Raw genomic sequence first — 14,839 nt, 5'->3', positions numbered from 1 at the left:
GAAGATTTTAATATCATTTTAATTCTTGACCAGCAGGAGTCAAAAAAAGGCAAATTACAAGTACTTTGAAAGAAAATTGATGTAAAAACTTGAAGAAAAAGCGTTGAAGAAAAATTAAAGATTGAGACAGCTCGCTTAGCGCACAAGACAGGTCCAGCGCGTCTTCTAGCTTAGCGGTCAACTCCAGCATACCATGAAAAAGGCCCACAAAGAAGTTCAAAGGCGCGCTTACCGTGAATCCCGCGCTAATCACATTATCACCGCCATGCTGGCTAAGCCTAGCCATTGCCACATTCAACGCATGATCACACTGCCATACCAACTAAGCCCAGAAAGGCGTGCTTAGCGCAAGATCGCGTGAATTTTAAGCTACCTTAGACTTATAAAAGGAATAGGGAGCAAAGGAGAAAAGCACAATGAGACTTAGAGCTCTCTATTGAATACACCAAAACCTGAGCTTCTCAAATAAGGAAAACCCTCCATCTCTAGCCATTTTCCCCTTCTCTTCCATTATCCATCCCTCTTCTTTTTTCATCCAGATCAACATCTAAAGTGTAAAACCTCTCATGGCAATAAGAGGCTAAGCCCCCATTGTTGGGAACCTAGCAGCCAATACCCTTGTAATGTAATCTTTCCTTATTATCTATTGAATGCAATGCCAATTTTTATTGTTTCTTTTATGCGCTTTATTTTCATTGCTATGGTTTGGTAATCCATGCATCTGTTTAGGGATTAGGCATTGGGAAGTGTTTAAATTCTAAAGAACGGGGAAAGGAAATATAACAAATCATTGCTAAGGATAGAGTGGTATTATTTAGCCTATGCATACATCTCTAAACTTCATGCAATTTACTGTTTCATCTCTGCAAAGAGATTTGGGAGATAGAATTAATAAATTAGGCTTTTCAACATGAGGAATCAGGGTTGAGTATCTTAGTAGATGTGGGTGAAAATTAGAATAGTATTAAATAGACAAACACATTAACATTGCATCAAGGGTAGTTAGGCATGCTAGGCCCCAACATATTTAAATTTTGAAGTCATCTTTGCAATCTTTTCTTGTCTTTTACTTTTTATTTCTTCCTTCTTTATCTCTTGCTTACAAGTTGGGTATACCATCAACTCAAGTACAAACAAAATTCTTGTGGATTCGACACTCGGACTTTCAAGTAAACTTTACTACTTGAGATAATTTGATATACTAGCCAATGAGTTAACAATGGTACCAAATGTAACTAATACCTTACAAGCAGGAAAGCATTATTTTAAATAGTCAATGATGCCAAAAAAGAAAAAAAGTACCTCCATGACATGGTAATGACCAGTAATGAGTGGTAATGGCTACTAAATGCATTCTTGATGGTAGAATGCCTATATATAGCACATGTATTTGGTCCCTAAGCTCATCCCTTCCAATTCATCTGATACACCATCTAGAGAGAGAGTGAGAGCTTGGAACTTAATTATAGTATTGATTTTGGAATCTGTATATTTTGTGGTAACTGTATTGAATATTGTCCAACAAATTGTTTATCAATGACCGAAGAATATGAACTTTCAACTTATGATCACCACGAAAGATTATGTTAGGAGTTGGTGGAATTCAATGCAGAGATATTTCTGCATATGGGTCGGGTTTGACCCGCTAGAAGTTGAAGATGATGAATAGTGTTTTGCTAAAGAAAAACAAAAAATCTTACGTTTTACGTTAACTAGGTGTTGAACCCATGACTATGGGGATGTTATAATATGTGCAAGCCACTAAATTTTTTTTGATATGTTGTTTTTCATATCTTATATCCTTATTTTGCTTACCTTTACAATTTATGGAATTTTGATTTATTTTATACATGAATATATTTTGGAAAATTTTATTCTATGCATGTATATATGAAATCAAATGCATAATATTATGTTTCAATCATAAAATTATATGAGAATCTTATTCATAATTATATTATATTTTGATCTTGAAATACATAATATGATTTATTCTCATACAACTAAGTTTTATGTCTAAGTGATCTTTATAATTTTGATTAATTATGGATTAGCCACAACATCTATATTTTGATTAAAATTATATTTTAAGTTGTTTAAAGATCATATAAGGAATTAGACATAATATTGTGAATAATTGTACTTATATAATGAATTTTATCCCACAGGAATTTTTATTATATTTGTATAATTAATTGGGATAAAATGACATATTATTTTTCATGGTTTACCCACAGACATCATGAGATATGTATAATTTGTCGATTTTATCATAAAGTAAATATTTGCGATAGAAATTAAATTATTTTTATGTTGTACACGTAAAACATGAATTTGAGTATGTAATTTGATTATTCTATCACAAGGTTTAATTGTTTCTTATTGAATTAAAAATTTAGCCCATAGACAATTTTTATGTCACAAGATTCAATTTTCTGGTATGTTTACATTGGTAAAAGATATAATTAAGATTAGTATGCCTCAAATTTGACATAAGCCTTTGAATTTTGCAGCTTCTCAAATGTTAGTTTTTTTTTTTATATTCAATGTGATGTTCTCAAACTCAAAGGAGATAACTATAAGATATGGAAGGAGAGAATTTTTCTGCAATTGGGGTAGATGGTCATAGACTATGCTATAAGGAAAGACGAACCACCTGCAATCACTGATGAAAGTAGCCCAGCTGATGTTGCGCTATATGAGCGGTGAAAGCGATCCAACCGGCTCAACGTGATGTTCATTAAGACTAAAATATCGACTGGGATATGTGGTTCTGTTGACCAGCATGAAAAGGTCTAAGACTTGCTTAAGGCCATTGATGATCAGTTCATCACTTCAGATAAGACTTTAGCAAACACCCTGATCATGAAGTTCTCCTTTCTTCGGCTCACTAGTGTGAAAGGTGTGTGTGAGTACATAATGAAAATACGAGATATTTCAGCTCAACTTAAGAAACTGGAGGTTGATATGTTTGAGTCATTCCTCATGCACTTCATTTTAAACACCCTTCTGCATGAATATGGACCGTTTAAGATTTCCTACAACACACATAAGGACAAATGGTCTATCAATGAATTAATGACCATGTGTGTTCAGGAAGAAGAAAGGCTTGTAAAGGAGATGGGTGAGAGTGCATTGCTGACAACTGCTTATGGGAAGAACAAAGTAACTAAGTCTCAAGCTAATCAAAAAGGGAATGATAAAATACCACCTCAAGCTAATATTAAGAAGGTGGCAAAGTGTTTCTTTTGCAAGAAGAATGGACACAAGAAGAAAAATTGCCCTGGATTTCAGAAATGGCTTGAGAAGAAAGTTAAATCAATCTTATTAGTATGTTATGAATCTAATATGATTAGTGTTAATATTAACACCTGGTGGATTCATTCTGGATCTATAATTCATATTGCAAATTCTTTACAGGATAGGCAAAACCTAAGGAAACCAGTGGGAAGTGAGCAAAGCATTTTATCAGGCAATAAGCTTGGCTCACCTGTGGAGGCCATTGAAACTTGCATTTTAACTTTAAGTAGTGACTTTATTTTAAAATTAGAAAGGACCTTTTATGTACCAAGTTTTTCTCGAAACTTGATTTCTGTTTCTAGACTTGTACCTTTTGGATATTCCTTTAATTTTAAAGACATGTCATTTAAGTTATTTTATAATTCTGAATGTTTTGGGAATGACATTTTGTCTGATGGTCTTTATCTTCTTGGTTTACAAAATTATGCCACTTATAGTTCAATGCATGTTCAAACTGGTATTAAAAGGTGTAATATTAATGAGAATTCCTCTATGTTATGGCATCGAAGATTAAGACATATCTTCATTGAGAGGATTAAAAGGTTAGTGAAATATGAGGTACACAATACTCTAGATTTTGTTGACTTTAAGTCTTATATGGACTACATTAAGGGTAAGAAGACCAACATGTCTAAGAAATGTTCTAACAGGAGTTTAAACATATTAGAAATAATTAATATTGATATTTGTTGTCAAGATATGGATGCACATGGTCAGAAATATTTTATCATCTTTATAGATGATTATTCACAATATATGAATGTTTATTTGCTTTATAATAAAAATGAAGCATTGGATGCCTTCAAAGTCTTTAAGGCTCAGGTATATCACTTACCAACATGTTAATTCTAGAATTGAGGTAGAATACCTTAAATAAGGCCTTAGTTTGGATTATGTGATTGAAAGAAATCTTGCAAAAGTTAATGGATACCAAAGAGTTGATTATTCTATAATATACTTGTGGTCGAAAAAAAATCTTGTAAAATTCAATGGTCAATTTTGCAAAAGAAGTCCTGTGATTTTTTATTTTTTTTATCAAACTTATGGATTTATCAAAATGAATATATGATTATATAATAAGTTTTTCAACTTATTTTAATGAAATTTACAAAGAAGTTTAACGAAAATATTTTTTTTAATTAATAATCAAAGTTGTATAGAATATATTATAAGCTTGTAGAACTTGTAAGAACCCCCCCCCCCCCTCCCAAATTTATCCTAAAATACTGAACAATACTGAACTTGGCCATCAAAATTAACTTTTAAATCAAAATTAGGGCTTGCTAACTAGAGTGTGTAGAAAATATCATGGTTTTTTTAAAGATTTTTTAATATTCAACCCAAACTGAAACCAGCTCAGTCATAAATCTAAATCATTTTGGCTTAAGTCATTAAATGATTTTTTTTTACCATTTTTAAAATTAACATTTTTAATATTTTAATTTATATATTTTTACTAGAAAAAATATTGTTTTTTCTTATTTATTTCCCAAATTTTAGTAGATATTTACAAATAATGGTAAAATATGTCTCATACTTGTTAATATATTTTTTGGGCTATGTTAGGTCAAATATTTTTAGGTCATATATGATTTTTTTTAATTCACAAGTCATTTTAAAAGTAAAGTAAAAATATGTTAATTTTAACTTAAAGCTCATTTTAAATTAAATTCTCTATTTTATTCTGACACAATAATTAGTTTATGACGAGAATGAGAAACAAAATAATAAGATATTTTGGATCACTATGACATTGATATTAAGTATTTATTAGTTTATTAACAATTAAGTTTTATCAAGAAATTTGACTATAGTCGATTTAATAAGATCTTTTATTTCAATCATATTTTTCATCCACAATGTTTAAGATTAAGATATACACTTATTTTCTTAAAAAAAAAATCATTTCAATGAACTTTTTTCTTAAAATTATTTTTTTATTTTCTTTATTAAAAAATAAGGCTCTTAATTTTTCAAAGAGTTCTTCTTCTTCTTTTTCTATTTCAAACAGTTCTTTAAATGTTTACCTAACTTTTCAAGAAAATTAAAGAAAAGTTGAGACAAATACCGAACTTCTTAAAAAATAATTTATGTAAAATAAAAATAAAAATGTGTCCTTGCATGGACCCAATGCTATGTTATCTTATCCAAAGAAGCATCATGATGAATGGATGATGGATTTCCCTCGATGGTAACCCCAGTTTGCAACCATAACTTACAAAACACAAACCTCAAAAGTTTGCCCAAAACCTTATCTGACTTAACTTCCACACTGTCTGTCTCTTTCTCTCCATCTTTGTGTCACATGAAATTTGTTCTCTGAATTTTTATTTTTTTGACATCATTTCAATGGCAGCCATCATCCCCTGCCACTACTGTGCTTCCCTCAGTCCTAGATGGTTCAATTCCAACAACACACATTCTAGGCGTTTATCCTACCCACTTCGAGGACTCCGAGGTTTGAATGCTCGTTGCTCTTACCAACCACCCCATCATTCTGAATCTCCGAACAACCATGTAAGTCTCTTAGATATTTGATTTTTTTTTTTTTAACTTTAGATGCTCTTTGTTTCACATGAATGATGATTATGCTCATCTGGGATTGGAGATGTGGTGCCCCATTAGCAATTTTTTTATTTAACATTCTTCAGAATGAATTCAATTTGGAATTGCATTTTATTATTCTTTTGTTCATTTCATGTTTGAATACAATCAATTTGTTAAAAAAAATTAAATGAGAATAATAGAACTGAATTTCACAAGGGAAAAAGAGTGTAAGTTCTATACATCACTGTGGAAGATAAGCCTCAAATAAGGCATCGAGAGTGCGCTAATGGTAAGGGGTTTGAGTATTTTGAAAGGTTTAAACTTCTCTGGTGCTAATATATCTCAGAGAGTGGATGTTTGGGATTTGCATTTATCCCAAATTCACTAAGTTACTTGAGTCAAGTGTTTCAGCCTAGAGTTTAAAGCATTGTAAGCAAAATAATAGGCGTGCCAACAGCTGTACTACTAATGACTCACCGTGCTAGTGTGCTTAAAGCTTCAATTTACAGTTGTGCCTGTCAATGTTGAATAGTTAGGAATCATATGCTATGCTAAGTTTCTAAGTTGTTATCTGTATGTACTTCTATTTTTCTGTTCTTTTCAATTTAAACAAATAACAGTTTATGTACTTTATTTGTTTTCTCTTGACCTTGTGTTCTTATGTTTACAATGTGACTTTAGATTGCTGCACCAAAGCTTATTGAGTTATATTTTGGTGCAGAATGGGAGGTCATTTTCCTTGAAGCAGTGTGCAATATCTATTGCACTGGCGGTTGGGTTAATAACAGGAGTTCCTACATTGGAGGGTCCCACCATTGCCCAAGCAGCTAATCCTGCATTGTCTGATCTGTCTGTTTTGATTTCTGGACCTCCAATTAAGGATCCTGGGGCATTGTTGAGATATGCTCTTCCTATTGACAATAAGGCCATTAGAGAAGTGCAAAAACCACTTGAAGATATCACAGAGAGTCTCAAGATTGCTGGAGTCAAGGCACTTGACTCTGTGGAAAGAGTAAGACATAAGATTAAAGATTCTTGTCTATGCGGCTTGTGCATGGGATTTTATGTTTCATTTCCCTTAGGGATAAAAATTGATTTACTTTACATGGAATGTAGAATGTGAGGCAGGCGTCTCGAGCTCTGAAGCAAGGGAAGACTTTAATTGTATCTGGTTTAGCTGAATCAAAGAAAGAACATGGAGTTGAACTGCTTAACAAGCTGGAAGCTGGTATAGATGAGCTTGAACTGATAGTACAGGATAGGAATCGAGATGCAGTTGCACCAAAACAGAAAGAGCTTCTTCAATATGTTGGAGGGTAAGTATCTCAATTACTAAATCACTTGCATAAACCACACAAAGACCTAATCCTTCCATACATGTGCTCAATAAGAAATAGGATGCTTTTTCATCTTCCTTGGAGGAAATGAAAGACGGATTTGTGGGTTCCTTAAGTGTTTTCACTTTTCAATGTGTCATGTATTTCTCTATAAGTGTCTGTTTTATATGCCGGTCATTGAGAATCTGAGACTCTGGCTATAATTAGGAATTAAAAAGAATGCGTAGGTGTGCTATGACAATATACAGCACTTCATGTTCCTTAATCTGACAATAGGAACTGCCAGAAATAAGGGCTAGTTGCTTCAGTGATACAAGTAGGCTTCAGCTTAAATCTATGGGGCAAAGCAATTTAACCTTGACCATACATCAATGTAGTCAGAGCACTGCACTATTGGTACAACCAGTAGATCACCACTTGTCCAGGTTAGTTTAACCAAACAGTGCCTCAAATTCAAATGTCTGACTAATTGTGCTGCAAGGGGTCATGTTTAGTTAGTCAGGTAGTCATTGAAAAGCATTCATTTGGACAACCTGATATTGCACTATGAAGCATGAACTCCGACACCGCAGCACTGCTAAATTCTAAAATGTAAGACACAGGGACATGGCATATATATATATATATATATATATATATATATATATAAGCATCAAAAAATTATATTAAGTAGCACCATTATCATTCAAAAGAAAATTTCACAAGACAAAAACTTAAAAAATAATCTAAAAATAAACTTGCTAATATATTTAATAAAGAGTCTCACCTAAAAAAGTATCAAGATAAATCATCATAATTGAAAAGATAAATAAAAAATTGTTAATCCTAATCGATCTAAGTTCTTCCTCTTCCTTCTTGATCATCATCATTGAAAAATACAATTTCTAATTCTGGTTCATCAAGGGATAAATTAGCAACTTCAAGAATTTCATTCTTATCAAGTGATCCAAACTCATCTTCTGCAATTTTCCACATTTTAGTTTCTTCTTGATGATATTGTGGGGAATTTTTTGAAAGAAGACGAAGATTACTATAAACAAATACTAGATCCTCTGCCCGATGAGATGTCATCTTGTTTCTTTTTATTGAATGAATGAAAGAGTAAGTACTCCAGTTTCTTTCACAACATGATGATTGATAACGATTGTCAAATCGTTCAAAAACAAATAAAATTAGGAAATTCTGTAGCACAAGATTAACTTAGGTCGAATTCAGAAATATGATTCAATATGATTCCTACATTCATTCACTTATAAATAGAAAGGGAGAGTTTTATCGAATAGTTTGTGAGCGGTTATAAAAGAATACAAAAATACAGGAACAGAGTTGAAGAAACAACACTGAACAAGAATAGAACACATTTCAAGTTTAAAAGCATCAATCCAATTCACTAAACCAATGTAAATAAAATTATCATAGTTACTACGAATGATGTTTGGTGTGAAAGTTCACTCAAATGCATTATAGAAAGTTTAATCGAATCAAATCTCTAAATTGTTTGAAATCGCAAATTAGAATGGACAATCATCCAAACAGTCTGTGATTAATTTTCAAATTAGGAAATGAATCCATAACCTAATCCATTTTCAACCTTAAACATAATCACAATCATGAAAAACAAAAATAGGATTGAAGAGAAAGAAGAACATTCTTCATAAACCTCATTATTTTTTTTGTGTTCTTGGCTGCACATATATTTTTTAATGCAAGATTTAAGGTGTGCACAACACAAGGAGTCCAATAGATGGAAGGAAACTCAGCCTCTATGATCAAACCTGCTGCCTTACCTACATGTGCATCATCAGTTACAATTTGTACTACATTCAAGTGACCAACCTCCATAATTACATCCCTCTTTTGTTCAGCTATGAAATCCCTATCTTTTGCCTCATCAGAACAATCTAATCCCTATCTTTTGCCTCATCAGAACAATCTAACGCCTTTAAAAACATTGGTCCATTCTCTATCACAACCGTGAAATTGATAAGAAGTCTTCTCTGAGGATCACTCCACCCATCACTTACAATGCTTACACATTTTTCTTTCCATGTATTTTTTATTGGTTGTAATAGGTTCTCTACATGTCTTCTTTCATTTGCAAGTAAGTTTCTCAACTTATTGTAACCTGGAGGTTGATACCCAGATATACAATTATCGTTGGCAGCAAAAGAGAACGTCTTCCTATAGTGAAGATTCCTTGCTAAATGAAATGGTAGTCCTGAAGAATAAAACATTCTGACAATTTCATAATCAAGGGTCTCTCTAGCTTGCATATTAAAAGAACCTTCAAGAGTCTTTCTCTTTTTTGGATTAACATTGGTTGTCTCTTGGTTAGACACCGGAGGTAAAGAGACAAATTTTTTCTTTGACCTCTCTATTCTTAATCTCTATTCTTAGCGTAGCCTCATTATCCATCTTTGTAAGTTTCCCAAGCCTTGAAGGAGTTATCTTCTAACAACTTCTAATTCCTTTTCCTATAATTTTTGAAAAGTATACTCTTACTCTAGTGTAAGACCCATTAAAAACGGTCACAAAAATTGCATCTAACTTCAAAATTTCCACTACCTCCACTTAGACTTTTAATCTTTGAAACATATTATTTAACTTGATTAGAAGTACTCATCTCTACAATTAATCAATATAATAAAAATAAAAAATAAGAACACAATGACCAATTTTTTAAAAAAAAACTATGAATGGTTAACTATTATATTTAAAAACTATTATCAAAATAGGATATAAAATTAAAAATCAGAAAATATTAAATGTATTAGTAGGTAAGAAAGTAAAGAAAAAAATATTAAACTAAAAATTCTTATGAGCCTACGAAAGATGAAGAAAAAATTATAAAAATTGGAAAGTAAAGAAAAGGTTTCAAAGGTGCAAATCTTACAAAGTTACAATGCATCCAGTCAGAACCAAAACAGTACGTCAGAGGTCAACAACCACAAATGCAACAAACAGCGAGTCAGAGTAAACGCTACGAAGGTCATAAGCTAAACAAACAGTGGCAACAACAAACTCAAACCAGTAATGAATAGACTTGAACGAGGGAACTAGTGAAGACGTACGTGAATGAAGGAGTGACACGACTGACATGAAGAGGAAATGTTGTTATTCTAATTTGATTTAATCTAAATTCTAATTTGTTATTATAATTTAAAATATAATGTTTTATCTTTAAGATTAAAAACAAAAAAAGGAAGCATAAATGACGTGAAGAGAAAGTGTGAAGAGGAAATAATAAAATGTCTAATCTATTATTATAATTTAAAATATAATCTTTTATCTTTTAAGATTTAAAAAAATATGATTTTGAAAAAAAAAAAAATAACAAAAGCTGTGTCATGTCTCTTGGCTTCCCGTGTTCAGAATTGTGTCGAAGGTTACAATAAAAAAAAGCTGGACACAGCGAATGCGTGTCCGGCACGTGTCCGTGTCGTCGGGCGTGTCAGAAACGGGACACCGTTGTTTGGGGCCGTGTTGGTGCTTCACAGATATTGCATAAGAGATTTGCAACCAGTAGATCCCTCTAGACTGATTTGGTTGTAAAACCTGCCATGTTTGGTCTGATTTGACTGAGCTGAATCCAAACTCAGTTCAGTTAATGAACAGACTTTCCTCGGCCTCTGGTAAACTGGTTCTATCAGATGTTGGCAAACACTGATCCTCCTTCTAACAATAGAAAATTGAGGAGGACTTAGAAAATTAATCTTCTTGAGAAAGACTTTTCTCATATAGAACCTTTCATTGACTGCAGCTGAGATGTTCCTGGGGCATTGCATTTCTGCAGTGTTGAAGAAGACATGGTTGATGGCTTCCCATTTGAAGTACCTGAGGAATACCAAAATATGCCTTTATTGAAGGGGAGAGCAGCAGTGGATATGAAGGTCAAGGTTAAAGACAATCCAAACCTGGATGAATGTGTTTTCCACATCGTTCTTGATGGTTATAATGCCCCTGTAACTGCTGGAAATTTTGTTGATTTGGTAGAAAGGCACTTCTATGATGGCATGGAAATCCAAAGAGGTAATAAATCTGGTCTTTATAGGACATGCATTTTTGCTTTTGATTTCCCTTTTAGCTATAGCTGGTTTGGTAAATAATGTTTAGAGTTTAGACCTTCTCTAGCAATTTTTTTTAACATAGATACTAGGTATGCTAGTTTCACTCATTGCACTTAGCCAAAAATGCAGGAAATGACAGGGAAGGATCAAGGATGTATACATTTATATTATTAACCTTTAATGAGGATGAGTTAACAGTATTTTATCTTATTCAATGGAAGCTGAACGATCCTTTACCATTATTGACATCTGTAGTTTTTTATGTGGATATCCAAAATGGGCTTCTCTGTACTGCTTTCCTCTTTAGTAACACTTTCACCAAGATAGTTTTAAATTTTATTTTTTGAATTTTTTATATTTTGTGCAGCGGATGGGTTTGTTGTCCAAACTGGTGATCCTGAAGGACCTGCTGAGGGTTTTATTGATCCAAGTACAGAGAAAATCAGGACAATACCATTAGAAATTACGGTGAATGGAGAAAAGGCACCTGTTTATGGATCAACTTTAGAGGTAATCTTCATCTGCTTATTACTCTTGGGGCATGTTATATATTTGCACATTTGCATTTGTATAATGTGTTAGCAAGTCGATGCTGGAGTGAGCTAAGCTTGTGTGAGTCAGAAAATTGTAACAAAGAAGCGACATTTGAATTAAGAAAAAAGAATGTATGAACTTTATGCATTAACAGGAAAATGCATTACAAAAGAAAATACAAGTACAGAAAAAAGAGACAGCTAAGATACCATCCTTAACAAATGCAACATAATAAGGCTATGCAACTGGAAAAGAAAATATCAATACAATGAGTGAGTCTTGGAAATATGAGCATTTGATTGAAAAAATATATCATGAAGAGCACATTGCCCTAAAGCCTCTCTCCCCATAGTCCTTTCAAAGACCAAGAAACTGGTCGATAGAAACTGTCTCAAGCCAAGAGGACACACCTAGTGTCACAAAAAATTCCAAACAACCTATTCCAAATGTAATTGGCTGCTGTACAATGTAAGAATAGCTTAGCATCTATTTCGGAGCATGAATCACACGTGCTGCACATATCATTAGAGAAATATTTATAGGGGTCCATGAATCTACAGCGTATTATTGTTCTTTCTTTATTTCTTTTTGGTACTACCATTCATATTGATGACTAAAGCTAAGTTATAGGACTTCCAAGTTCCAAATGGTATATCAAGGAGGAGTTTATGATCCACTATTTGTTGAGTTTAGGCTGGCATAGAGCCTTGACTTTATCAAGGGTGAAAGAGAAAGATAAAAAAAAAAAGTGATGGTGTATGGTTTATCTAATTACTTAATGTGAAGAAAAACAGAAAACATAAATATTGATGACTAAAGCTAAGTTATAGGACTTCCAAGTTCCAAATGGTATATCAAGGAGGAGTTTATGATCCACTATTTGTTGAGTTTAGGCTGGCATAGAGCCTTGACTTTATCAAGGGTGAAAGAGAAAGATAAAAAAAAAAAAAAAAAGAAGTGATGGTGTATGGTTTATCTAATTACTTAATGTGAGGAAAAACAGAAAACATAAATAAGAAGAGTTTTTTCCTAGAACTGATGTGGGGAAATCAAGTGACATTCTTGTCTGTTCAAAGTAAGTTCAGTTTTATGCAATCCTTTTCACACCTATTGAGGCCTGTACCGCAAACCTCATTTTATGTTCAGAAGAAACTAATGTTCTTTTACTAGTATTAGTTTCTGGCATGAAGTTTCACTTTGATGTATTTTATGTTTTCAAACCTGTTCCTCTTATCTTCTCAAGGTGGAAAAACTTTCTCATTTGTTGGCAATAATCTGTTGGACAGGAGCTTGGTCTATACAAGGCTCAAACAAAGCTTCCCTTTAATGCTTTCGGTACAATGGCAATGGCAAGAGATGTGAGGAGAATCTATTCTTTGACATTGCTGTTCTTTAAGCATGCTAATCTTTTTTTTCTTGCTTCTATTTACTCCTTTTATGTTGTTTGAATAGGAATTTGAGGACAACTCTGCCTCCAGCCAGATATTTTGGCTATTGAAAGAAAGTGAGCTAACTCCCAGTAATGCCAATATATTGGATGGTCGATATGCAGTCTTTGGCTATGTAACAGAAAATGAGGATTACTTGGCAGACCTCAAAGTTGGTGATGTCATAGAATCCATTAAAGTAGTTTCTGGGCTGGATAATTTGGTAAATCCAACCTACAAAATTGCTGGCTAGTTCTGTGTTTTTGCTATCAAATACCGCATGAGTGTTTATTGGCACTTGCTTCAAGGCTATTCAGGAATGCTGGCTATTACATTGTAAAGTTCACTCCCCCTAGTTTGTTTCCATTGCTATTGGAAAAGCCATTATTCATTTTACTAGAACCTAGCATTCAGTTAAACAGCTTGAGATTTTATTCTGTATTAAGACTATTCACCACCCCGGCTTGTAACTTTCATTCTACCAATTCATGAATAAAATTATGATTGTTCAGTGAGGAAATTGTAGGTCATACTCATACAGTTTCTGACATTCATGTACTGGAGTTATTCTTATCTGAAGAGAGAATTATTTTAATTTTGCCTTAGAGCACAAACTCCAACATTAAAGGAACAACACTCAAGTTAGCACAAGACCAAAAGCCTTGTGACGGTTATTTTAGCTAGTAATGTGACACAAATATACATATATAGAAATTCACATAATTCTTTGGGCACTAGCATATGCAATTCAATGGTTTTCCGGAATGGTTCTTTGTCCGAGTTTTTATGTAGTATTTTCTTTCTCTAATCACCTCTGAAATATTAATAAACCATTTTTTCTATGCAAAAAAAAAAGTGAAAAATATTCTTCCACACTTTTAATGGGAAATTGCCTGAAGGATTGAAGATAACATCGTGGGATTACATTATTGTACTTATACCTAAAACAAATAAACGATCCAGCAGTTAAAAAAGGGCTTTGATTATCTCAGAAATTTATAAGGGAATTTGTGTGAAGTTATTTTAGTTTCAGCATTGCTAATTGGAGGGGTAAAGACACAGAGACCATCACTCTTTTATGTTTAATGGAATTCCAGAGGGGTGTAATTACACTAGTTTATGATAAAATAGCTGCAGTTGAGCATATAAGATTAAGAATCATTAAAAAGTTGCTCAACCAAAGAGTAAATTTGCTTACATAACTAAATGGTAAAATGGTAAAAGTTGGAAAAGTTTAGGTGACCTTTTAATAGCCCGCGTCTAAATTTTTATATACGATAATAAAGATTCAGCTCTCATCTTTAACTGGTATTTATATGCATGCATATTAAAGATTCTCTTTCACAATTTCTAACAAGAAAAAAATATCTAAAGAGAACAAAGCATCTTTCTTTGGTGGTGGATATTGCATCATCCAAATATTCCGAGTTTCACACCATGTGAGCATGTGAAAGTCATTGATTTCCCTATAGTATACCAATCTTATAGCATGTCTGCAATTACCTTCCTCGTCTCCAACATCATATGTGGCTGAGGAAGTTTGGTGGAGATTCTCTCTGCTTATATTTATGTAATTATGTCATTTTCCACACCTGTGGTTGTGAGCTTCGACCAGGGAAAGAATCTT

The 14,839-nt window shown here is 32.9% G+C and overlaps 1 protein-coding gene across 1 annotated transcript; it reads left to right on the top strand.

The window, feature by feature from the left end:
* The first annotated feature begins 5,553 nt into the window (after nucleotides 1-5,553).
* On the top strand, nucleotides 5,554-13,816 carry CYP53 (peptidyl-prolyl cis-trans isomerase CYP53). The gene is made up of 7 exons (NM_001357214.1): nucleotides 5,554-5,817; nucleotides 6,569-6,859; nucleotides 6,964-7,163; nucleotides 10,978-11,213; nucleotides 11,619-11,761; nucleotides 13,072-13,143; nucleotides 13,238-13,816. Exons 1-7 carry the CDS (start codon nucleotides 5,650-5,652, stop codon nucleotides 13,463-13,465), a joined length of 1,338 nt encoding a protein of 445 aa, NP_001344143.1. The 5' UTR covers nucleotides 5,554-5,649; the 3' UTR covers nucleotides 13,466-13,816.
* Nucleotides 13,817-14,839: the final 1,023 nt, after the last annotated feature.

Source organism: Glycine max, chromosome 13 (assembly GCF_000004515.6).
Source record: "Glycine max cultivar Williams 82 chromosome 13, Glycine_max_v4.0, whole genome shotgun sequence".
Classification (NCBI taxonomy): Eukaryota; Viridiplantae; Streptophyta; class Magnoliopsida; order Fabales; family Fabaceae; genus Glycine; species Glycine max.
Note: the sequence above shows the minus strand (reverse complement) of the source record. Positions and strands in the feature narration are given on the sequence as shown.

Bases quoted from the DNA above. Each gene is read 5' to 3' on its own strand.
- CYP53 (NM_001357214.1), top strand. From the start codon at position 5,650: ATGGCAGCCATCATCCCCTGCCACTACTGTGCTTCCCTCAGTCCTAGA. The intron at 5,818-6,568 runs GTAAGTCTCTTA...ATTTTGGTGCAG, and splicing joins CTGAATCTCCGAACAACCAT to AATGGGAGGTCATTTTCCTT. The intron at 7,164-10,977 runs GTAAGTATCTCA...GCATTTCTGCAG, and splicing joins CTTCTTCAATATGTTGGAGG to TGTTGAAGAAGACATGGTTG.